Raw genomic sequence first — 27,393 nt, 5'->3', positions numbered from 1 at the left:
AAACTGTCATAAGGTGAATAAGGTCTGAAGAGCTAATGAAAGACATGGCAACTATAACTGAGAACAATTTTGTAATTGAAATTTGCTAGAGAGTAGAGCTTAAATGGTCGCACCTCAAAAAAAAAAAAAAAAGAATTCTGTGCAATCTTAATGAATGTGTTAATTAACTAGATGAGGGACTCCTTTCACAGTGTATATGTGTATCAAACCACTATGATGTACCCTTCAAATGTCTACAATTTTGTATGTCAATTATACCTCAATATGGCTGAAATTTTTTTTAAAAAAGAAAGAGAAAACTGTCTGGAGAGAGGGCTGAGAAGGGCAAAGGCAGTGTTACCATGAAGTTAACAAGGCTTACACTCTAGGGCTTCTCTCTCACTGGCACTGCCTGAGGCCTTGGAGGGTTTCTGCAATTTGATGACAGGATCTTAGATGTAGTCATAGTTTTTTTTTCTTTTTCTAAGAATAGCTAAGGAATCCAGCACTTACCCACTCTAATCAGTAATTGATTAATCATTTCATTTGAGTTTTAGCAATAATAATGCATTATTATACTGTGTGAATAATTTAAAAATAAAATTAAAAATACATTAAGTAAATCCTCTCATCCACAATTCCACTCTCTAGCATACTTAGTATAGAAGTAGTTTTTAAAGCATATACATTAATTTATATTTTTTGATAAAATGTGGATGCATCCTGTTCTACTACCAAACATCCTGGGATTTGTTCCAGATTATAGGCTTTGACAAGGAAAAATGCTCCTGATAACACTGCTAAAAGGAAAAAATAGGTTATAGAATAATACATATGATATAATTCCTTTTGCATTTTTAGATTATATAATGATTATATAAACAAAAAGACTGGAACAATATTCAAGCTAGTAATAGTAGTCATCTCTGAGAAGTGGAATTGCTAGAAGGTGGGAGGGATTTTTACTTTTTGTTCTTAATATTTCCAATTTGAAATATCCCTGTCTTACGACCTAAAATATTTGTATTAAAAGTATAAGTAAAAATGAGTAAGAGGTGAGGTGAGGAAAGTCAGAAGAAAAGAGGGAAAGCCAGCCTGGAGACATCTAGCAGAGGAGGAAATTAAAGGGACAGTACTGAAAGTAGGATGCCAGAAAGTGCCTGGAAGTGATGGCTACTTCTCAGAATTAAGCTGGACTCTGTAGCTATTGATGATTAAACAGAACTGAGCATACAATTAAAATAATTCAGTGTAATTTTTTATCAGATAAAACTATCTCTCTCTCTCTTTTTTTTTTTTACAGCCATTGCTTTCTTCGTGGATGCCATAGAATAGTTTTTGCTGATGAATTTGAGTATGTCGGATACCTTGTAACACTAATGAATATATTTCCTATTATAATTTCTTGGATACCTGGGTTAAATGTTATCTATGAGCATGAATTAAGACATGCTAACTACTTTTTTCTTGCATTTTATATTGTGGAGGCCTTACTTAAGGTAATCTAAAATGTGTGTGTGTGTGTGTGTGTGTGTATGTGTGTGTGTGTGTGTGTTATATGTCTAACAGGGAGATTTCTCAATTTCATTTTTCAACACTAACTGCAGTCAGTTTTCTACAAAATTCTCTCTCACTTCTCAATACAAATAAACTTTCATTTTTAAATGTGATTTTTTGGGTATTTTAGAAAATATTCATACTTTAAGGACTGATTTTTATTTGCAAAAAAAATTTTAAAATAGTGTGTCAAGGGGACACAGAGTGGGTTACAAAGGTATTGACAATGTTCTTCAACTTAGCAAGATGGTGAGCACATGGATGTTCATTTTATTATTTTTAATACTAGGTAGATAAACAGATGAAAAGGTAGATGACAGAGATTCATTTATACTTGAAAAACATTTTGTAATTTGATTTTTTTAAATCCCATATAAAGGTAGTTGTTAAATGATGGAAATGTATGCCCACAAATTGATAATAGTATTGTTTCATAGTAGATCAAGTTGTAATATAAAATGTTTTAAGCCAGAGATTTAAATAGAAGAATTATATTTATGTAGACAAAATAGATGAATCTTAAATCTTTAGTGGAAAATTAAAATGCTACTGCAGAGTTATGATTGGTAAGGGGAGGGGAATGAATTCCTATTCAATCACATTGTGTGTAATAAATTACAGGTTAGTTGTAAAGACCATGGGAGAGGCCACATAATTAAGAAGAAATAAAGCAGTTAGGGTTAGAGTTAGTACTTGGGTGCGGGTGAGAGTAAAGCGTTCCCTAAAATCATATAATATGTACTGTCATGGAAAGAGCACTGAGCTGGGGTGCAGCAGAATTGATTCTGGTTTCGATTTTCTCTGACAAACCTGTTAGCTGTTTACCACGTTACTCAACTTCTCCCAATCTCAATTTCTTCTATAAAACGTCAAAGTTGGCCTAAATGATAGATAAAGATCCTTCTAGCTCTGTTGTCTTTGTGCTTTGCCAGGTTTAAGCTGCTATCATAGCTGTGCACAGCCGTAGCTCCATTCAGTCAGGTCCACTTAAGACAGCAGAGCAGGACCGCAGAGACACCATTACTCCCTGTAGCTGAGAGGATACTCCCAGCGGTGCACTCCTGTTCCTGTCTCTCCCTTCTATTTAACTCAACATTCATCTTCGCTGCCCAATTTGCATGCTTGCCTTCACGTATCATATCCTTCAACATCTTTTCTTTTTAGTTGAGTTTTGCCCCTTTGTACTGTGCCTTTTTAAGTATCATGTTAATAACAGTAATAATAAATGATCACCCATAAGGTACCAGTCATTTTGATTACAACATTTCAAATCATTAAATTAAACCTTTAATGTAGACACTATGCCATGCATTTTACAGGAGAGGGACCCAAGTCTCTGATAAATTGTGTAACTTGTTTAAAGTCACATAGCTCATGAATAGTAGAGTTAGGATCCAATCCCTCAAACTTTGTCTTCTTTCTAATATACAATTATGCTTTAACTTTCCTTTTTGTATTTTCAAACTTTCCCTCAAACACTCCTCAACCTATTAGTGTGATGGGTCTTTGGAAACTTTCTCAGAAGAAGGTAATGACTCTTCTGCATCTGAATGCCACGGACTTCCATTACCAGAGCTTCCAACCAGCCTTTTACAGCCATATATTCAACAAACCCCTCTTCCTTTGAAGCCTACACTAGCCTTTTACACCAAGCTCTTCTTTTCCTGTGGCTGTGTTCTACTGACCTCCAAATAACTCCTTCATGTGTCTGAATACTTGGTATCTGGATAAGGTCATACTCATTATACCAGTTTTTTTACGTTCCTAAGAAAATGATATAGCCTATGCTCTGTTTCAATAAGAATGAAATGAAGCACCTGTAGGAGCTAAATTGTTCCTTGAGCAGGACCTAGTAAGACCAGGACCTGGTCTTCTGCTTTCTAAATTTAGACATTGAATTTCCTCCGCCCTGCCAAATATGAGCAGATTCAAGGGAACTGACCCTCTACCACTAAACACACAGGAGTTGGTTTATAAACAAGTTATGGCTGCAGGGGAGGGTATAGCTCAGTGGTAGAGTGTGCATGCACAAGGACCTGGGTTCAATCCCCAGTACCTTTATTAAATAAATAAATAAGTAAATAAACCTAATTATACCCCTCCTCAAGAAAAAACCCCACAAAGTATGGCAATCTCTTAACTTACAATGGCACATGTGCTTTTCTGGCCTAAATGTGTCTGTCTCCTATACTTTCTCTGAATCACAGTGAGTAGGGGAATCAGGCTGCTAAAAAAAACCCAAATTAATCAAAATTACAAGTTAGTATCTTAAGTATTATAATAGAGAAATACACAGGGTGCTATGGGGAAAAAAAAAGCAGTTCTTTACACAGAATAGTAGGGTCAGAGAAGGAAGGCGATCAAGGAAAGGAGATGCTTGAGTTGAATTTGAATAATGAATAGGAGTCAAAGTAGAGATCGAGGATGTGAGTATGCAGCACGGTGGACGAAAAGAGCAAGGGAAAAGTTAGAAGCAACGGTGTGACAAACAGCATTATTCCTAATGACAGGAGCCTGGGGATGGGTTGGTCAGGATGGAGACTGCAGAGATGTTAAATCAGAAGACTTTTCCATATCCTCCACACAGGAGACAGGAGATAAAGACGTGAATTAAACAGCAGGTCTCGTGGGCCATGCTGTCTCAGCCACTTCCCTGCCACCAACGACCATTCACAGCCTAATGACTCCTCAAACCATGGCTCCAGCTCAGATTTTATCTAAAGCCTCAGATCACACAGACCACTGATGACTGGATCTCTACAACAAAATACTGTGCAAACATCCCAAACAGCATATTCAGAACAAATTTGATGTCTCTAAATCTACTCTTGCTTTAAAATTCCACTGGAAACCCGGTTTCCCAGGCTAGAATCCACAGTCATCTTTGATAGCTACTATTCTCTTAGTTAAGTAGCTTTTCAATAAAACCTTTTTTTTTTAATAGAGAAAGAATGAGTGAGCTATCATAAAAGAATAGATATTTTGAATATTTTCTCCATTGGAGGAGATGCTTCAATATTTTAACAATTAAATTTCAAGTTGATATGACCACTTACTAGTATTTCAAAAAAGGAGTCTGAAGGTAGGTCAGAGAAAACGCTAACTCGCAATGTTTTAATTATTATGGAAAGTGGTGTTGTAAAAGCAAAAACAAATAAGGTAATGCAATTTCTTTTTAAATCAACAGGTAGCAGCAATGAGGAAGGAGTATTTTTTACATGCCTGGAACCTATTTGAGTTAACAGTTACATTAGTTGGCATCATAGATGTAATGCTTATTGAGACAAATGCTACTAACTCTAGTTATTATTTGATTCAAACTGTGGTTTTTATAAAAATTGTTCGATTTCTTCGCATTCTACGCATTTTGAAGGTAAAGAACTATGAAATTCATGCAGTTGCAAACTTCTCCTGACAGCTTCACATAATATGGACTAAAATCAATTTACCAGTTTTGTGGCTTCCACTTTCTGTTGGACTGATGCTTAAATTTTAAATTTTAGATCTCTTTGACAAATTAATATTCATAGCATTATGAATATTCAAATTACATTAGAAATTCATTTAGCACATGAAAGTACAGAAATATTCATCACAGCTTTTCCTTTGAGTAGAGAGCACATAAAAAAAAAATCTGTATTAGTGTAAGTACAAATTAACCCCAAAGTAATGTTTATTCATATGAATACCAAAAATAAAAGACAGAATCAACAAAACAAACTGTACACACCATTCATATTGATAAAGCAAATAGTATACATTCATATACATTAAGAAACCAAAAAAGTACACATTTTGTGTTATATGAATTCATAGTATTATAGAATCACAGCATCAAAAATGAGCTTGGATTGTCTAATATGTCTTTCTATAGCAAGAATAATGGGTAGTTATTTATTTTCTATATGAATGTGGAAACTGTGGAGCACAGAGAGGAAAACATAGGGACGAGCCAACTCTGCTGAAATTAGGGGACTGTACAGGGGTAACAGATAACCTGGAGACTTAAAACTTAGCAAAAAAACAACTAGAAATTAATGGTGGGGTCAAATAAGGAGTATAGCTGCGGTGGGCTCAAACCCAAATGAACCACCTAGTGAGAAGGTTAGGAGGAGGTTTAGCAGGTAAAAGTGGCAGTACTTCATAGACAGTCATTTTATGACCTAAGCCCAGAAGAGTAATCACATGTTTTTCAAGGATTTGAACCAGGTGCAAATAGCATGCAATTCTCTAAGAGAAATAAGTAAAGAATAAATCATAACTTACAAAGGAGTCTGATATTATCAGTTAGGAGGAAATTGCTCTAGCCACGAAGTTATAGAGATACTAGAAATAAAATAACTAAAAATCCTGACCAGTTACTATAGTTACCATTGACAGCGTATCATTTCCTATTATTACCTATCTTAGTTAAACTAACCAACATAAAATCAACTAAAATTTGTACAATCTGTGTTAAACGGCAGTCCTGTTTTTTCAGCTCGTGACACCAAAGTTGCTGCAAGTAATAGACAAAAATATGAGGCATCAGCTGTCCTTTAGGTATGCTATCCTAAAAGGGTATGTCCAAGGCGAAGCAGACATAATGACCATAATCGATAAGATTGCAAGTTCTAAACAGATTAAACAGGTGAGGAAAACTTTAAATACCAAGAACAGTGTATATTTACCCCATCCCTCAGTTGCCCTCACTCATCATGTCTTCTGCCTATATGTGTAGGTGTGATCTTTGACTCCTGGTTTGCTAAGAAATTTCTGTAAAAACTTAAAATAGTCTACATTTAGATTACTCAAATGGCTCCTCACTGCAGTGTCTGTACTGTATTAACAAGTTATGAGTGTTTTGGAACACACCTTTTGATCCTTGTGGAGCTGTCACAAAACCCACATGCAGTTGTCAGCTTTTCTCAATGCAAGTTCCAGGATCTGTCAGGCTACAGATGCATTAAATAGGAAACACTGGAGGATGAGAAGTGATGGCACGGTTGAGCAAACAGACCTAACTCATCATTTCCAAAGGCTCCTTCTATTTCTGTCTATCCCTGATTTTTCCATAGTGAATAAAAGAAGTAAAGGATGGGGATCTGGCAAGTGGAAAGAAGAACCAGTAACTTACTTAGAGGGAAACCTTGTCTAATTCTCTCACACAGATGAGAAAAATGAAGCCAAGAGAGGTTAAATGATTATGTCTAAAGTCACGTACATAGCTAGTAAACAGCAAAGAAGGTTCTAGGACCTTAAAGTTCTAGATCTTGTTTTTTATTTTCTCTGTTGAGGCAGATTAACACTGATATGTGCCCACAAGCTTGCCAGTTGTGTGGAACTAAATGATCACTTTTCAAGGTAATTTAGAACATTTAAATGCTATGTGTTATATGCCAAAATCTTTGTAGTTGAAAATATTGAGCATTCAGTATGTAGTAGAACACAAAGAGCAGTATTTTTTCTTTCTTCACTGCCTATAACTTTAAAACTATTTTCCGGAATTTTGTTACCTTTTCTAACCACTCATATTTAGCACTGTAACTTAAGGATACACCGTAGAAAATACAAAAGGGCTTGAATCTCTAAGATGTTGGCCGGTTTTAGTCCTCATTTCTGCTCTCACATGGTTTGGCTAAAACTACCTCATTTAAGGTTGAATGCCACCCCTATTTCCCAAATTTGAAGGCTGTCAGAAGTCAAATGGGAAAGTACCTAGCATGCCTGCATTTTTCAGAATCAATAGTATCTTAAAGGAAGCTACTTTAAGAAAAAAGATATGACTCATCTTTAGGCTTCTCAAAATTGGTCCGGGTAATGCCACTTCTTACCCTCTCCACCATGCTTGCTGGTGTAAAATAAAATTCACAGCACAAAATTCAATTCTAATTCCTGAAATGATCTCCATCATATTTCTCTATAAAGTTATTAATTTATGTTAAAAATTCATCAGTTGCAAATGTAAAGATATTTTTGTAACATTTACTTTCCAACGGGGATAACATTTCTTTTGTTTTGTAGATGTTATTAAGGAGGGTAACGAAGAACACGGGACGTGCTATGAAAGAACTGGGTAGGTACCTCTCACCCTAAAGATCCAGCATGACCATCTCTTAGCATTACTACTTCAGAGAGGCAATGGTTTTGACAACTAAACTAACTGATCTTTGAGGAAGCCTACCAACTATCAGTAATAAAGTGGATAAATTCAACAATCAACATGATCATATTTTTAGCTGGCTAGGAACAGTGAAATACTACCTCTTCACATTTGTTTTCTCTGTCCTATACCACAGTGAAGGACTGTTAATTTCTGCTTAAAGAAAACACATTAGCATGTCACAATTATGCATGGTAGTATCATCTTATAAATTCTAATTTCTTTCAAACCAGAGGTACACATACCTTCCGGAGCCACACAAGGAAAGAAGTTATTTTTTCCTCCTTTTGCCACAGAGTTGCCAACTGGGGATTTAGGCTTTAAAATGAGTTGAAATCAGAACAGTCTAACAGATCACTGGTATGACTGCTAGGAGGCTCGATGCCCAAACATGACGACAGCCTATTTTGTGAGTCATGCTGGGTAGACAATAGGTCATTACCAGAAAAAGCCAGACAAGAAGTCATGACCAAGAAGAAAACCAAACAAGAGGTCATGACCAAGAAAAAGGCCAAATGTGGAATTTAAGTGGATGAAACTCTGATGAGCATCCAGAGATCTACATCAGACAGGCCGAAGAAGATAGATGGATAAGTCATCTGGATGCCCAAGCAGGGTGGGTGGAAAGGACCCAGGCTGAGTGACAGAACTTGATCAGAAGCCATATCTAAGGACACAAACTGTAGTCAGAAATCCTGGTTCAAACAGAACAGAAAAGTGGGTCATGGTCTCCAGACCTAGAGCCCTGAAGAGCCTCTTGGTGTCCAGGGCAAGTGCATTAGTGTAATTGTTAATCCCAGGACCGCGGCTATCTGTGCTTCTTCATGGGCTTAGAAACAAGTATGGGCTGCTGACAAGAAAATGCAGGCAGAGCTCTGCAACTACTGGTAAACTTTGATTGACTATAGCAGTCTCTTCAGGGAGAGATACATTTCCCGGTGATGAAGGTTGTATTCTATGAATTTGAGCAGAAATATTAGCTTATTGTTCACATGAAATATTTAAACAATATCCTTATTTCAACTGAAAATATTTTGGGTTTTTTTAGGCTACTTAGAATACGATCACCCAGAAATCGCTGTCACTATGAAAACAAAGGAAGAGATTAACGTCATGCTCAATTTGGCCAGAGAAATTATTAAAGTCTTCAGGTTAAAAGGAATTCTTCATAAAATTGAAGGTTCTGAAATTAATAAGGTAAGGTAGAATATTTTCAAAGCAAATATACTTACTTGATATAGTCAAGTATGATCCTCAAACCTGCTTTTGGCTCTTCCCAATATAGGCCATCCTTCAGATATAAACATCTAACTTAAAATAACTGTCTAAAGAAATCACTCACCAAAGAGAGTTTCCTTCCTGCAGATCCAGTGGTCAACTTCCCTTTCCTTTCCTGCCACAGTAAGGGACCACCTCTTTCTATGCTCTGCACCCAGGTTAAAGATATAATGAAACTATTCCTCATCCTAGGCTACACTGGATATCAGTATGTTTGTGGGAATTGCCTGTGGCATAGAAACCATGATTTATAAGAACACTCAACTATAGGGTAAGAATCAGTTATATTTCCTTTCTCTAAGTTATTTAAATGTGAAAAAATAGAGAACAACCCAACTCACCCTGTAAGTACAAATTCGGAATAGCATAAGAAAAAACATTAAGCTATTGTACTTGTGAATACATATATAAAACTTCTTAACATAATAGTAGCTAATTGAATCTGGCAGAATATTGAGAGCATAATACACTATGACTAAGGAGGTTTTATCTCCCAAAATAGCTATATAACTCACTCATTAAGCAACTAAAGAAGAAAAATCACTTGATAAAATTCAATTCTCATTCATAATGTTCAGAGGATAATAAAAGAAGTGACAATCTTAACTGGATAAAGAATATCTAGTAAAAATCTGAAGCAAACTTTGTATTAGATGACAGAACATTTAGAAGTATTTTCATTAATGTTAGAAACAAAAGAAGAATAAACAGTGTCATTCCAAGTATTGAATGCTGTGCTGTAGGTCTTAGCCAGATCAAGAAGGGGAAGAAAAAGGAACTTGAGAGATGGAAATTTTGGAAAAGGGGGAAAACTATTATTACTTGTTGATTGTTTAATCTAAAATCCTAGGGAATAAACTTAAAATTAGTAATATAGGACCAATAAGATAATTCAATGGGATATCCAGCAATAAGATCAACATTCAAAATTCTTCCCTAATGGAAGAAAATGTGGAAAAATATTATATTCACCGTATCATTTAAAAACATTAAATCCTTAAGTATGAACCTAATATAAAGTATATATAGCACTGTGTGGCTAGAACTAAAAGGTATACTTGAGCAGGCAGAAGAAAGAATCAGTCACCTTTAAAACAAAACCATGGAAATTACAGTATCTGAGAAACAAAAAGAAAATAATTAAGGAAAAGTGAACAGAATCTAAGGGACCTATGGGATATCATCAAGAGGACCAACATATTCATTGTGGATGTCTCTGCAAGGAGAAGAGAAAGAGGAAGAAACAGGATATTTGAAGAAATATTTGCCTGAAAGCTTTCTAAATTTGATGAAAATTATGAATATCAATATTCAAGAAGCTCAATGAATTTCAAGTAGGGTGAACTGAAAGAGATCCACACAAAGACACATTCTAATCAAACTGCCAAAAGACAAAGAGAGAATTTTGAAATCAGCAAGAGAAGAGCAATGCATTACATGCAAGGGATCCTCAATAAGATTATCAGAAATTTCTCATCAGAAACTTTGGAGACCAGAAGGAAGTGGGTTGATGTATTCAAAGTGCTAAAAGAAATAAAAAAATCAACCAAATATCATATATTCAGGAAAGCTGTCCTGTAGAAGTGAGGGATAAATTAAGACATTCTCAGATTTTAAAAAAGCTGAGAGATTCATAACCACTAGACCTGCCCTGAAAGATGATAAAAAAGCATCCTGCAGATTGAAATGAAAGGACACTAGACATTAATAAAATCTATATGAAGAAATAAAAATTTCTGTAAAGGTAAACACATGGGCAATTATTAAAGCTAGTATTACTGTAATAATGATGTATGATTCCACTTTTTGTTTTCTACATAATTTGAGAGACAAATACATTTTTAAAGTAATTATTAGTCTAAAACCTAGAATTCTTATAGCTTTGGCTTATAACTCCATATTTTGTTTTCTACATAATTTAAGAGATGAATGGATTTTAAAATTTATTAGTTTATGTTTTAGACAGACAACATATAAAAATATAATTTTATGATATCAACTACAAGGGATGACGATGGAGCTGTTAAAGGAGCAGAGTTTTCTAAGTTACGGAAGTTAGATTGGTATAAATTCAAATTAAAGTGTTATATTCTAGGATGTCAAATGTAATCCTCATGGTAACCAAAAAGAAAATAACTAAAGAGTGTACATAAAAATAAATGAGGAAGGAAATTTAAATGTTTCACTACAAAAAATCAACAAAATACAAAAGATGACAGTAATGCAGAAAATGAGGGACAAAAAAGCTATAAGTCTTATAGAAAAAAATAGTAAGATGACAGAAGTAATTTTGTCTTATCAGTAATTAAATGTAAATAAATTAAACTCTCCAAACAAAACACAAAGAGTAGCAGAAGTGATAAAAATATTATTCAACTATATGCTGTTCATGGAAAAAATTGGATATCTACCTACAAAGGAATATAGTTGGATCCTTACCTAACACCATATACAAAAATTAATTTAAAATGAATACATCATCTAAATGTAACCCCTAAAATTTTAAAACTCATAGGAGTAAAAATAGGGCATATCTTCATGACATTGAATTTGGCAATGATTTCTCAGAAATGACACCAAAGGCACAGACAACAAGAGAAAATAATAGACAAATTGCATATCATGAAAATTTTTAAACATTTTAAATGCACATGATTCACTTCTTGTGCATCAGAAGACAGTATCAACAGAATAAAAGGCAACCTACACAATGAAAGAAAATAGTTGCAAATTACATATCTGATAAATAATTAATATCCAGAATTTATAGAGAACTCTTAAAACTCAATAACAAAAACCAAACAACTTAATTTAAAAGTGGGCAAAGAACATGAATAGATATTTCTCCAAAGAACACTTTGACAGATAAGCACATGAAAAGATACTTAACATCACTAGTCATGAAGGAAACATAAATCAAAACTACAATGAGATATCATCTTCATACCAATTAGGATGGCAATTCCCCCAAAACAAAAATAAAACTAAAAAAACCTTACGCTGGTGGGAATGAAAAGTGGTATAGCCACTGTGGAACACAGTGTGGTGCTTCCTCAAAAATTAAAAATAGAATTACCATAAGATCTGGTAATTCCACTTCTGAGAATATATATTAAAAAATTGAAAGAAGGCTCTCAAAGAGAAATTTGTACACCATATTCATAGCAGCATTGTTCACAATAGCTAAAACAAGAAAGCAATACAAGTGTCCATCGATGGATGAATGGATAAGCAAAATGTGGTATGGGCTTCCAATGGAATATTATTCAACCTTAAAAAGGCAGAAAAAAATCTGACATATACTTAAAACATGGATGAACCTTGAGAACATTCTGCTAAGTGAAATAAGACAGTTATGAAAAGGTAAATACTGTACGATCCCATTTATATGAGGTACTTAGAGCAGTCAAAATCTTAAAGATAGGAAGTAGATGGTGATTTCCAGAAGCTGGGGGTGGGGGGGTGCAGAGAATGGGGAATTATTGTTTAATGGGTGAGGAATTTCAGTTTTGCAAGATAAAAAGAGTTCTGAAAATGAATAGTGCTGATGGTTGTACAATATGAATGTACTTAATACCAGTGAACTGTACACTTAAATATGGTTAAGATAGTAAATTTTGTATTTTGTGTATTTTGTCAGAAGTGAAGAAATGGGAAAAAGAAACAGTGAGCAGTAGTTACCCTACTAGATAGTAAAATATGCTATAAATCCATAATAATCAAATAATGTGGAATTAAATAGAATTAGAAAATAATACGTAAATGGCACAGACAAGTTCAGTAGCAGACCTAAATATACATAGTGATCCAGTATACAGTAAGGTGGTATTGCAAATTAGGAAAAGCTATAGATAATTCAATAAGTGATGCTGAGACATTCAAGATTCATATGGAAAAAAACAACTTTGGGGTCGTATCTCACAACACATAGAGAAGGAAAATCTTCCAGATTTAAACATGAAAAATTATGCAAATATCATAATCAAATATAAAGAATATCTTTGCATTCCTGATGTGTGAAAAGTTTCGGTAAACCATTCACAAAACCCAGATACCAACAGAGGAAAGATTAATAGATACTACTGAATACAATTTAAAACCTTAAATGTTGAAATATATTACAAACAAGTTAAGAAGCAAGGCACAGCTTTGAAGGTATTTGCAACAAAAATTACACAGTAGTGATAGCAATAATACCTAAAAAGTTCTCACAAAACGATGAGAAAAGGACAAAGAATGCTATAGAAAATGAGAAAAGAATACAAAACAGGCATTTCACGATGTGAGAAGAAAATTTGCCAATGTGATTGAAAAGATATTTAATATCTCTAGTAACCAAAGATAAAGAAACTAAAGTATTAACAAATGCTATATTTTGTCCATGAAATTAGCAATAATAGAAAAAACTGACAATGTTCAATGGTAATGAGGTAATGAGAAAGTGTCAGACTTAAATATGGCAGAAAAAAATGCAAATGAATACAGTGATTCTGGAGGGCAATTTAACAAATGATAATTTTTAAAATACATACCTTTAAAACCAGCAATTACACATGTATAAATGTGTAAATATTCAAATGTAAACAAAGATATATGTTCAAACATATACTAGGAACGACCTAGTATGACCATAAATTGGAATGATTATGTAAATTGTGATAATCCACACAAATGAACATTATGTACAAAATAGTATTACATAAGAAAAATCTGTATGTACTGACACAAAAATATTCACCAAGATATATCGTTAGTAGGGAAGAAGTAATTTATAAAACAATATGTATAATATGATCAACTTTGATTTTTTTAAATTGAAGTATTGTTGATTTACAATCTGTTAGTTTCAGGTGTACAGCAAAGATTGATTCAGCACTATATATATATATATGTATATGTATTTCATATTCTTTTCCATTATACATTGCAAGATAGTGAATATAGTTCCTAGGCTATACAGGAACTATATAGCCTGGGAACTGGTTGTTTATCTTATTTTATATATAGTAGTGTGTATGTGTCAATCCCAAGATCCTAATTTATTCCTTCCCCACCCTCTTACTTTCCCTTTGGGTAACCATAAGGTTGTTTTCTATGTCTGTTAGTCTATTTCTGTTGTGTAAATAAGTCCATTTGTATCATTTTTTTCTTAGATTCCATATATAAGTGATATCATATGATGTTTATCTTTCTCTAACTTAATATGATAATCTCTAGGTCCATCCATGTTGTTGCAAATGGCATTATTTCATTCTTTTTTATGTCTGAGTAGTATTCCATTGTATATATACATCTTCTTTATCCATTCATTGTCGATGGACATTTAGGTTGCTTCCATATCTTGGCTATTGTAAATAGTGCTGCTATGAACATTGGGGTGCATGTATCTTTTCGAATTGGAGTTTTCTCTGGATATATGCCCCGGAGTGGGATTGCTGGATCATGTGGTAACTCTATTTTTAGTGTTTTAATGAATCTCCATACTATTCTCCATAGTGGCTGCAACAATCTACATTCTCATCAACAGTGTAGGAGGGTTCCTTTTTCTCCACACCCTCTCCATAAGGGAGAATAGAAAAGGCCATCCTACCCCCCTTACACCACAGTGGAGCCATTGTCATAAACTGACTGTGTATATGCTGATGAGTTTCTGGACTCTTTTTGTTTCATTCTTCTACTTATCTATCATTGAAACTTTTTCAATGTATATCATACTGTCTTATACTGAAATTTAATAATAAATCTTCATATCTCACTGTGTATATCTTCCAGCTTTGGTGTTTATTCTTTGTTCAAGATTATTTTGACTAGTTTTGGCATTTTGTATTTTCAAATAAATTTTAGAGTCATCTTGTCAGTTTCTACTCATAACCTCCTGAAATTTCTGATGGGATTCCAGTAAGCCTGTACATCTATCTAGAGAAAATTGACATCTTTGTGATATTGATCCAATCTATTAACATAGCTCTTCACTTTATTAGGTCTTAATTTTGTCTCAATAGTTTATTTTTTCCACGTTAAGAGTACTTACACCTATCTCATTTGTGAATCTGAACTCTTACACCACACACCAGATGGATAGTACAAAGGTAAAACAATAAGCTTCTAGAGGGGAGGATATAGCTCAAGTGGTAGAGCGCTTACTTAGCATTCATGAGGTCCTGGGTTCAATCCCTAGTATCTCCCCTAAAAATAAATAAACCTAGTTACCTCCCCCCACCAAAATAAAAAATAATTAAATAATACAATAATAAATAGAACATAAATAGACCTAATTAAAACAATAAGCTTCTAGAAGGTAAAATAAAAATTTTTATAATTGGCTTAAGCAAAGATTTCTTGAACAGAACAGAAAAGTGGATTTAAATAACATTAAAATTGATAATTTCTTTTTATTAGAAAATTAAGGTAATGAAAAGACAATCCACAAAAAGGTAGAGAATATTATCAAAATAAATATATCCAACAAAGTTCTCATGTCCAGAATATGTAAAAATCTCTTATAAATCAATAAGAACAAGACAGAAAATTCATTTTTTTTTTAAAAATCAGCAAAAGACTTGAGCAGGCACTTCACAACAGAGGATGTTCTAATAGCCAATAAACGTAAGAAAAGGTGCCAATATCATTGTCAAAAGCTTAATGCAAATTAAAACCAAAATGAAAATACCAATACACAACCACCATAATACCTAAGTTTAAAAAAAACAAACAACCAGACAATACCAAGTGTAGGCAATGATGTGGAACACATGGAACATTATTAGAATGGGAGTATAAATTGATGCAATTACTTTGGAAAAATTGTTTGGCAGACTCTACTAAACTTGAACACATACATATCTTAAGACCCAGAAATTAGATTATATAACCATATATACAACAGAAATGTGTACATATGTACAGCAAATACTTCCAGCAGCATTACAAAATTCCAAAACTAGAGCAATCCAATCTCAATCCACAACAGATAAATAAAACTGTAGAGTATTCATAAAACATAATACTAAACAACAGTGAAAATGAAATGAATGAATATTTGCTCCTTGCAACATCATAGATGAATCTCAGAAACATAATGTTGAGCAAATGAAACCAAACACAGATAAGTACATACTCTTTGATTTCATGCAGATAAAGCTCAAAACCACACAAAGCTAAAGTGTGGTAATAGAACAGTGATTAATTTGGGGAAGAAGTAATGATTAGAAGAGAACATAAGGGAGGATTCTAGGGTGCTATAAATTTTTATTTTTTAATCCGAGCACTGGTTACATCTGGGCGATGTTTTCATGTTGTAAATGTTCCTTCAGTGGACATTTATGATTTGTGCACTCTTTTGTATATTTCCTATACTTTGGTAAAAAGGTTTACTTTTAAAAGTTCAGAATAATGATAACAGGAAAATGCTGTAACAGAAGAGGTTAGAGGTTTCCATGAATAACAAAAATCTCAGAAGAACAAGGAGAAGAAATAGTACAAAGCCATAATTATTTTAAACATTCTGTGAACACCGGTTTTCTTCATCTCCTTTCTTAAATGTTGTGGTTTTAGTTAATAACAGCCAGAAAAAGAGAGATACTTGATCTTCAACCTATATACAAACCGATTACTGTTGATGAGGCACTCCATCATGTTCCGTGGCTAGATAAAGACCAAGACTACATAAGCTTTATTCAGGTAATATTTTTATTTCTTAGTAATACCATCTTTAATGTACCAACAAATGATCTTTTTAAAAATAAAGATTTAATCACAATATTCTTCACTTTTAAATTCTTTAAATACCCTTTATTGCCTATAGGATAAAATCAAAATCTCTTTGAATGGCATGCCAAGTTCTCCCACAATCTGCCTCCTCCTACCCCTCCATCTTTACCTTCTGTCGCCCATATGTCATATGCCCCATACTCTATTTACACTAAACCACTCATGGTGCCCCAGGCACTATATGCTGTTTTCTAAGTCCATTCCTCTGTGAGTGCTATTTACTTATCTTGAAGTGCCCTTTGCTTTCACTTCTTTTCCCCCAAAACTTTCTCTGCTATTCCTTCTCTGGAAATAGCCCCCCCAAAGCTACTCAGAAAAGCAGGCTTTGGAGTCAAACACCCCACCAGTAGAAGACCATCCTGTGGTCCATCCTGAGTTTGGAGGACCAAAGGTGTCACCATTGTCTCCATATATACCTTTATTATAGCATAATTACATTACATTACAATTATTATCTTTATATCTCTCTCCCCTACTCTATTTTTCACCTCTTTCAGCTTTTGAATACTCAGCCCCTACAATGTTGCATCTCACATAGTGGGTACTCAATAAACGTTTAGAGGGTGAACAAATAAATGAGTCTCACCTGTTATAATAACATCTTTTTCTATATCTAGCTAGTACCAAAAGAACGATTATATTTTTCCCCTACTTAAAATATTTTGAATGAATAAATTTTTTATTTACTTCATCAGTTCAGAGCATGGGTATGTATAAGACATATATGTACCATTAGCTTTCATCTGTCCTAATTATTTTTCATCCAAATGAAATATTTTCATCCTTCCATTACATTCTTATTCGTAGATTAGACTGTTTCCTAATCTATGCATAAATACCCCATCTGAAATTGTACATACCCATGAATATCCACCTTCTTCTCTTTATTAGCCACAATTCCTATCTTCTATTACAAATTTATTGCTAACACAGTATCTCAGATCTTTTTGAGCAGTATTTACTTTAAAAGTGTAAAACTTTTATTAAAATGTAAACTCCAATCATTGCTAAAATATTTGTAGCTTATGTATTTGGTGATATTTGTAGGAAAGAGCCAGAATTATAACATATGACTGTGGAAATAATATATTTGAAGAAGATGATGAGCCCCAAGGAATTTATATAATTATTTCAGGCATGGTGAAGGTAAGGCAGAGTTATTTATAAATGCACTTGTGAGCGTTAGTTAAAAACATCATATGATTGAGAAAAATATCTTTCAATGTTAAGAACTCCATTGTTCCTTTTTTAGGACAGCAGCTACCATCCAAACAACAGTTTTCTTCCTCAGACATAATGGATAACACCACCCACTACCTTTTAAGCCATACCTTCCTGTAGATAACAAGAAACCTCAAAAGGATCATCATTAAGATGGAAAATTATAATATAAATTGTTATTTATCTTATGTTTGAGTTGAGCATTTAGCCATTCTGAGTAGGTGGAACCAGAAAGCTCAGAGTATTTAAGAGTATTTAAGAGTGCTTTGTTTCTAAGTCATTGCTTATTTAATAAATATACCTTAAAAGGTATGAGTAATACCTGTTCTCAAAACAGTATGTCAATATTAAAATTGTTAAAACCAAAGGAGAAAATGCCATAAATCAGATAGTTTTGATAAATTAACTGGTATATGTATTATTTTTCTTTCTTTGTCCCTGAACAGCTTCAAAGATCAAAGCCAGGTTTGGGAATTGACCAAATAATCTGGGAGTCAGAGGAGAAAGATTATCAGATAACTTACACAGACTTTGTGATCAGTGGGGCAATAATAGGAGAGCTAAACTGCTTGACTAATGAACCTATGAAATATTCTGCCACCTGCAAAACTGTAGTGGAGGTCAGAAAACATCTCTTTACGACTTACTGTTGAATCTTGTTAAATATCTAGGACCAAATTTAAGGTTATTTCTGTGCTTGTATATGTTTACAGTCTAGTGATAAGTTACAAAAACTGTATGTACTTATTGTCATTTTGTTACCATAGTAACCAGGATAACACAGATATATGTACATATTTGTGTGTATGTGTGTATGTGGCATACTACTTGATCAAATTAAAAACCTATGATAGATACACAAAAACTAAAAATAAAGGAACACCAGTCCACTATTAAAGAAAATCATCAAACCACAAAGGAAGAAACAAAAAGAAAAAAGGAACAAAGAAGAATTACAAAAATAAGCAGAAAACAAGTAACAAAATGACAATAAGTACATAATTATCAATAGTCATTTTAAATTTCATGGTACTAAATGCTCCAATCAAAAGACATAGGGTTGGGTGAGGGTATAACTCAAATGGTAGAGCACATGCTTAGCATACACAAGGTCCTGGGTTCAATTCCCAGTACCTGCTCTGAAAATAAATAAATAAGTAAACCTAATTACCTCCTCCCCCTACACACAAAAAAGATTGGATGAAAGGCTGATTGGATAAAAAACAAACCCCATTTTTACGCTGCTTACAAAAGACACACTTCAGAGCTAAAGGCACACATAGACTGAAAGTGAGAATGGAGGTAAATATTTCATGTAAAAAGAAATGACAAGAAAGCTGTGGTAGCAACACTCATATCAGACAAAGTAGACTTTAAAACAGAGACTATAACAAAAGACAAAGAAATTATATAATTATAAAAGGATCGATACAAGAAGAGGATAGAACATTTTTAACATGCATGCACTTAATATAAGGAACACCTAAATATGTAAAGCAAATATTAACATATATAAAGGGAGAAACTGACAATACAATAATAATAGGAGACTTTTAACACCCCATTTACATCAAAGGATGTATCATCTAGACAGAAAATCAATAAGGATACAGTGGTCTTGAACGACACATTAGACCAGTTAGACTTAATAGATATCTGTAGAACATTCCATTCAGTAACAGTAGAAGACATTTCTTTTCAAGTGCACATGGAATGTTCTCCATGATAGATCACATACTAGGCCATAAAAGAAGTCTCAACAAATTTAAGGGGATAGAAATTATATCAAGCTTTTTTTTCTAAGCACAATGATAAAAAACTAGAAATCAATTACAGGAAGAAACCAGGAAAAACACAGATATATGTACGTGTGTGTGGGGAGCATATTACTTGGTCATAAAAAATAATGAAATTCAGCCATTTGCAGCAAAATGAATGGACCTGGAGGGTATTATGTTTAGTGAAATAATTCAGACAGAGAAAGACAAATGCTATATGTTATCACTTAAATGTGGAATCTAAAAAATTAAATAAAGGAATGTAACAAAACATAAACAGACTCAAAGCTTTAGAAAACAAAGTAGTTACCATTGGGGAGAAGGAATAGGGTGGGACATGATAGGAGTAGGGGATTAAGAGGTACAAACTACTATGTGTAAAATAAATACGCTACAAATTTATATTATATAGCACAGGGAAGAGTCCATATTTATAATAACTTTAAATGTAGTATAATCTATAAAAATTCTGGTTTACTATATTGTACACCTGAAACTAATATGATACTGTAAATCAACTGTGCTTCCATTTTAAAAATTAGGCAAAGGATTTGAGCAGATGCTTCACAAAAGAATATACACATGGCCAACAAGCACATGAAGAAGATTCTTAATATCTTTAGCTCTCAGAGAAATGCAAATTAAACTCATGATAAGGTGTCACTACCCACCTACTACATTGGCTAAAAACAAAAAGACTGAAAACCAGATATTAGTAAGGATGTGAAGCAACTGAAACTCATATATGACTAGTTAAAGTGTCAAATATTACAACCTCTTCTGAAAACAGATTGGCAGTTTCTTATAAAGTTACACACTCACTTCCCATATTACCAGAAATCCCTGTCAGATTCCTACCCAAGAGAAATAAAAGCCAACATACACCATGGCTTGTGAATGTATAGGAGCTTATTCCCAACAGCCAATAGTCTGTTCACTGTTAATATCAGTATTTTAGTATTGACCAAAATGTTTGCTCCCCTGATATGTTTTTAGAAATAATTATGTCTCTAGTTTGAAAGGTTAAATGATTTTGATACTTTGCTTCCTAATTTTTTCAGAACCGCCAAGAATGATAAAGAACGTCTCATTGGATCATGTGGCCTTTTAAATTTAGTGTATGACAAGATCACACGAGTATTTATTAAATATGCACATATTGTTAGGTTTCCAGGCAATAATATGAATCTATATCACTTAAATTCTTAGTTTTAATATTACAAATGTAAGTGAGAAATCTTGTTCCCTTAAATCACAGGTGCACAGAATGAAATATTAAATTGATATCTTCTCTCTTCCAGACATGTTTTATTGCCAGAAATCACTTGTATGAAGCTTTTGAACAACTCTGTCCTCACATTGAATATAAAATGTGGCTAAAAATTGGACTTTCTATTACTGCCAAAAAAATCAGAGAGCATTTATCTTATGAGGTAAGAGGTATTTACGTAAAATTGTCCTTCTCTCTGAATGAAACTGCCCTGAAGTATTGTCAGAAATTAACTATTTAGGAATTTATTTTAAATTTTATAATGAACAATAGATTATGAAATTGTTTTTCTTGTAGGATTGGAATTACAAGATGCAGTTAAAACTCCATAACATTTATGTAAGAGATATACCAAAGTGCACCAAAACTGATATCTATGATGAAACTGTAATTTATGTCATCCTCATCCATGGAGCTGTAGAAGATTGTCAGTTACGAAAAACTTATAAGGCTCCTTTCTTAATTCCTATAACATGCCATCAGGTAAAGAAACATTGGTTCATGTCTTCAGGTCAATGTGCCATTTTTCCAACAATGTGTTAATATTAGCAAAATCATCACTTTTCCACCTTCTCATTCTCTCCTTTTCTCCTACCACTCCATAAACACACACACACACCACACACACAGCATACGCACCTCAAGTCCACTGATTGCTTTGGCACTGGGTAGCCCAAACACCAAGCTATTCATGTTCAATGTCAATGAAGCAAGCTAAGTTATACATTTTGGCCACAGTTAGATTTGGATGCAGTTGTAAATAGTAAAAGAGGGCCTATTAAGTTCATGTACATATTGCAGAAGGATCACCGTCTCTCTGGACCATATGAACAGTACTCTAACAAGGTTCTGCCAGCTCCATGCTGAAGTGAGTCCCAGTAGTATTTCCCCAGCTACTTTGAAAGAGAATGTGAAAGTGAAGGACTTCTCGTATTTAAGCTGTTAAGTTGCACTTCCAATCAAAATGAGAAGCTGTGCCCTGGGAAGGAGGAAGACGGTATATATGCATGCTTGTGTGTGTGTGTTTGTGTCTGTTGGGGTAGAGTAAGAGAGGCACTTGTCAGGAGGAATCAGGGAACATATGAAATAGAGCTACAGAAAGTAAATTGGAAGAGGGACTTAGTCAATTAAATAAGGCACATATTCTTTTAAGCAACTGATACATGACAGAACAGTGCTAGATGCTAAAGTGGTCAAGACAAATGAGACTTGGGACTTGCCCTCAAAAATCTCTCAACTAAGTGAAAATATATATATACACACACATACATAGATTGATAAACATTTACAGCTTTGATAGAAGTACTTAAAAAGTAGATTTGAGGTGGGGATAAGAGGACTCCTGAGGTGAGAACAGTCACAAGAAAGTTTTCTAAGTGGACGCCACCGGCACCAATGTGACGTTCAGTGAGAAGAAGCGAAACATTATTCCTAATTATTCCTTACCTCTATTCTTGAAACCATAACAACAGACCTCAGTTAGGGGTGCTGGTTGGGAATTTAGTTGGTCAAGCAAGAGATTCCCAAGGCAACCCAAATCTGCCCAAACATGTCCCCTGCCCTGGGCATAAAGCCCTGCTCGCTGTGGATCTGGGTACCAATGTAATTCAAAGCATACCGAAAATGGCCATGAGGTCAGAGGATTTCTTGAAATCCATTGATTTTTAAACTTTCTTTTTGCCACAAAGAAAAACTCTCTGGGTGATATTTTAAAGGGTTTTTGTTGATTAACTCTTGAACACTTTTCCCAGTTGTCAGAAAAATGAGCAAGATATTTAAAAGTCAGTGAAAGCATATAGAATGTTGACTTTCACAAAACCAACATATCCAGGTATTTAAAGATATGTATCTAATATGCATTAATATTTTCTATTTATTAATATTTAGAAAGGGCCTGAGATAGTAGCTTACTAGAAAGACATTTTAAATTGTATGGGATTTACTCAGAAATTAGCTTGTAATCTGTCACCTTTCAGATACAAGGCACTGAAGATTTCACAAAGGTAATGATTGTTCAAACTTCAATTGATGTGAAAAGATTCAGATGGAAGACTAGAAAAGATATACCATCACAAAAACCATCTCGTTCAACAACCTCAGGTATGTGAGTAACACTTCTCTGAGTAACTGTGAACTTACTTTCCCTTCATAAAATAGTCATATTTGTATTTGGAAACTTACATGCACTCAGTCTAGAGTACTGAGGAATCCTTTTAACTGCCATATTTGACATTCAATGTGTGAATTAAGACTGATAACATCTCAGTTGTAGTTACAAATTATTCTGTATTTTCCATCTTGCATTTTTTTGTTTGTTTGTTTGTATGTTTGCTGGTCCGTCTGCTCCAAGAAAGCATGGATCATAACTCGTTTGCTTTCTCATGTATCCTCATTACTTACCAATGGGCCTGGCACTCTCAATGCATATTAATATAAAAGTATTTGGGGGATGTTGGGACAATACATGATATTGTCTCTCTACTTTCCAAACTTTCTGCATATTTGTTACCCAATCCTTAAAATAAAAGACTTTTAATCTCTTTCTAAAAAGTGACCCTACTTCTTACCAATTGAAATTTCCACCACTTCACATCACAGGCCCTGGGCCTAAGTGATCCGAACCTGTTTGAATTTGATGGTTGGACTAATTGATGCGGTCCTTTGTTTCATTGCTTGACCTAACACAGTCTTTTCTGAACCAGCTGCAGGCAGAACAGATGAAGAACGCTCTCAAGATGAAATAAGTACTCAGGTAAACTTAAAGCAGTCTTCTGAAAAGTTTTATTTTGGGTAAAAGGGTCTCTGGAATTTATGGAAACTACCAGTGCGTTTCTCTTGCTCTGAAGGAGTTCACTTGCTAATTATTTTATAGATTTTGATATGAACGCTTTCCTCCAGCACACGGTACAGTGGAAACTGTATTTATATTTTTAGGTTAATGTCAGAGAAATTACAAAGAAAAATAAAGTTCAGGAGATGCCAGAATATTCTTGAATTACATTAGCAACCAGGCCCCACCAGGGTGCGTACGGTCACAGTGTAGAGAGCCCTTCTCCACTTGTGCTCAAACTTTGATCTGAATACGTTACTGCCACCTCAGCTACGCATTTAGGATCTTCCGATTTGCAGGTGGTTTGCCCTGGTATTCACAATGCCTGTCACAAAGCAGGAGCTCAATAAAAAAATGCTCTAATCTAGCCTACCCCAGGCTAACTCAAGTTATGCAGAAAGCCCCACAAATATTGATTAATTCCATGGTCCATGGTGAACTTGGATAGGTCGTTTGGGGATATAGGAATCTTTAAAATCCTGGGCCAACTTTGTAGCAAGATCCCAAGTTATAAAACACTATCAGGCCATGGAATTGACACTGGGACAAAGAGAAATAGAGTGAAAGTACAATTGACTTTCCAAATTCTAGAACGTGGAACCCATTCCCATTTTACATAAGGGACTTGAGCATCTGAGGATATGGGTTTTCACAAGGGGTCCTGGGACCAATCCCCTGCGGATACCTAGGGACAACTGTACCTCATTACTTCTACCTGAGCCTGTCTGTAGACTGGATTTTAGGAAGCTTCAGGTAGGGTAGAGAATTTACTTTTGATTCTAGTCTTTGCCAAGCTGTTTGTATTCCTGCGGGAGATGCTGATTATAATACCCAGAATCTGAGAAATATCTGCTACCAATACACAAGCCAGAAAATTGTATAATTGATTGTTAAAAATGTCTACATTAACCACGTCCATTTGCTCTACTAACAGTAGGCACAAAACTCAAAACACATGGTCCCTCTCCCCCAAACCTCTCCTCACAAGTGTATGTTGAATAAAAGGTGATTATCGGTTCTGTGGCGGACGCTAAAGGTGTTTTTCTCATGTTTGTCTTTAAGTCAAATGTGTCCAGGTTCTCAGGCCTTCAAGAGGCCAACACTTGTCTTTAATACACAAGTTCCCATCCTGCATGAAAGCAGGAAGTGGACTTCCTCCCTAAGAACTTTGGAGTCTTCCTGGGGAAGCTTTCCCCAAATCTTCCCTGGTTGTTGCTTCTTGCCTGGAACTCCTGACCCAATAGCATAGGGGCTAAAAGCAAGGGCTCCAGCATGAGACTCTCTGGCTTGCCTCCTGGTTCCATCACGTATTAGCTGTGTGACCTTGGATGCATTTCTCATCCCGCCTAAGCATCAGTTTCCCTGTCTGTAAAACAGGGATGTAACAATCCCTGTCTCATATGGTGCTGCTGTGGGGATTAAAGATACATGCTGCATTTGGCATATAACAAGCAATACATGCATATAATGTCCATTACTCTCTGCTGACCCCTCCTTACCATTGTAAACTACTTCTCCAAACTTCTCTTACTCTCCCCATATTAATTTTCTAAAAAAAAATATATACAGTCACCACCTCTAATTCTAGCAGTGGCTGCTGAAGACTAGGAAATAACAAAGGAAATTACAATTAAAAAACAACCAGAAAAAAAATGATGAGAATGACATTTAAGATAACACATTAGATGGCTTCTAAAACTCACCAATTAGGCCACCGTCTCCTCAGCCCTGGCAGGCTGCCAGACCTGTAGGATTCATCTGAATAGCCTATTTGGGGGAATAGAGGGAGGAGCCAGGTAAGCTAATGCTCTTCCAGTACATATTCCCCTAAAATGCTGCTTTTTCTTAATTAAAAAAAAAAAAAGATTGCATGGTGATTGTTAATGTAGAGGAAGCAGTGTGGAAGTGAGAGACAGTCCATTAAATGGTAGAAACATCTGCTAGTGAGACAACCAATTGTGTTACTTAGTAGATGCTTTTCCTCCCTGATGTCAGGTCCTAGCTGTGTTGGTGGGCTGGCTCCCTTCCCACTCCCCTCAAACCATTCCCCCACCACCACTGCAGAATTGTGGCTTTACCTTTACACAGTGAAAAAGCCTTTCACAACATCGAGCAGCCCCTTACGAAGGTTCTGGTCCCCAGGATGGAGCACGCAGTGTCTCCACTGCCAGAAGTCCCAGTTCTTGGTCCCCTGCTCTACAGACCAGATTCAATACCAGCCCTGTTTTATAAATCTTATTAAGAGTCTCGCTCTTTGACTCCTGTCTCCTATCTCAAATTCTAGAATCAACATCTCAGAGAATCAACTGATATTACCAAGGAGGAGATGAACATCTATGAAAACCTCCAGAATAAACCTGAATGAAAGTCTGGTAAACTGCCTCAGTTTCCCCGACATGATCAGGAGCACGCCTGTCCCTGGAGATGCAGACTGAAGCCAGAAGTTTCTTTGTCCTTTGTGTGATAGCGTGCATTATCCCACTTTCCATGAGCCAGCTGATCCTTCTAATGACACTAGTTCTAAACTCTAATTTGGAGACTTAACTTTAGAATAAGATTCCTTTATCTAGATTTCTGAAAACTTTATACTCTCATGGTTTTTTCTCCATATTCTGTTACTTAATCTCGAATGCAACACTGATTGCTCGTAATTCGGCAAGTCATTTTTCAGGCTGCCATGTCTTGTGGAAGATAGAAACAGGCCATAAGCTATGACTTCATTTTCAAGAGCGTATGTTCTGCTTAAGGAGACAAAACATACCAGAAGACAATTAAATAACAATACAAGATACACTATGAATATTGCCAACTGAAGCTAAATGAATTTAAAAGAGAAACAGGTAGAGACCGAGCATAAACAAAGACTTTGTAGAGAAAGGAAGCAGATGTTCAGAACAGAAGACACAAGAGAGCGAGACTTTTGAGGAACAATGACTAGACCGGTCTGGCTATTGGCTATTCAAAATGTGGTGTCTATGGGGAAATATTTGTGTATATATGTGCTTTATATGGCTCTATATTACATTAAACATATCCCTGGGTTTAAAAATGACCTTCAGATAAATTGTTTTATTTCTTTTTTTTCCTTTTTCAGTTTTATTATGTAGAATTATTACAGTTCAACTGCACATACACATTATATTGCATGTAAATACATATATACAGTATACTTTGAAATTATTTTATCTCCATTTCAAAAATGTTAGCTCTTGCATGCCACTTCCTATGATAAAGATCATATTTAAAAATAGATTTAACGGCTAACAATACACCATGAAAAAAATTATTTACAAAAATTACTTGCAACACAATGAATATCTTTACATGGGAAAGATGTATACATAATGCCTAGGAAAACACTGTGATTCCAACAGGTAGACTTATGAACAGCCATTCAGAGACAAGGCAATAACCAGTACATGGAGAGAATTTTAAACAACAAAATTAGACAACATAAAGTATCAACATTTGCTTTCTTAAATGAGCAATTTTATTCAATGGTAAAGTTTATTTCCTTTGAAATAGATGAAAATAGAGTGAAACTTGTTTTCTCATATTTTGCTGGTAG

At 34.7% G+C, this 27,393-nt stretch overlaps 1 protein-coding gene across 10 annotated transcripts in view; it reads left to right on the top strand.

Moving 5' to 3' along the window:
* SLC9C1 (solute carrier family 9 member C1) overlaps window positions 1-26,869 on the top strand; it is a 64,016-nt gene extending 37,147 nt beyond the window's left edge. For 8 of the 10 annotated variants that reach the window (XM_074363280.1, XM_074363240.1, XM_074363247.1 and 5 more), the window contains 13 exons: window positions 1,283-1,478; window positions 4,724-4,909; window positions 6,017-6,166; window positions 7,540-7,591; window positions 8,727-8,875; window positions 16,511-16,636; window positions 17,774-17,872; window positions 18,394-18,567; window positions 21,027-21,158; window positions 21,293-21,478; window positions 22,972-23,095; window positions 23,698-23,747; window positions 26,110-26,869. In XM_074363280.1, the coding sequence (XP_074219381.1) occupies window positions 1,283-1,478; window positions 4,724-4,909; window positions 6,017-6,166; window positions 7,540-7,591; window positions 8,727-8,875; window positions 16,511-16,636; window positions 17,774-17,872; window positions 18,394-18,567; window positions 21,027-21,158; window positions 21,293-21,478; window positions 22,972-23,095; window positions 23,698-23,747; window positions 26,110-26,190 (1,705 nt within the window). In that variant the 3' untranslated portion in view covers window positions 26,191-26,869. The remainder of the gene's footprint in view (window positions 1-1,282; window positions 1,479-4,723; window positions 4,910-6,016; window positions 6,167-7,539; window positions 7,592-8,726; window positions 8,876-16,510; window positions 16,637-17,773; window positions 17,873-18,393; window positions 18,568-21,026; window positions 21,159-21,292; window positions 21,479-22,971; window positions 23,096-23,697; window positions 23,748-26,109) is intronic. The other 2 variants (XM_074363291.1, XM_074363301.1) reach the window with 2 other exon arrangements.
* The last annotated feature ends 524 nt before the right edge of the window (window positions 26,870-27,393 follow it).

This window comes from Camelus bactrianus, chromosome 1 (genome assembly GCF_048773025.1).
Source record: "Camelus bactrianus isolate YW-2024 breed Bactrian camel chromosome 1, ASM4877302v1, whole genome shotgun sequence".
In the NCBI taxonomy this organism is placed as follows: domain Eukaryota; kingdom Metazoa; phylum Chordata; class Mammalia; order Artiodactyla; family Camelidae; genus Camelus; species Camelus bactrianus.
Note: the sequence above shows the minus strand (reverse complement) of the source record. Positions and strands in the feature narration are given on the sequence as shown.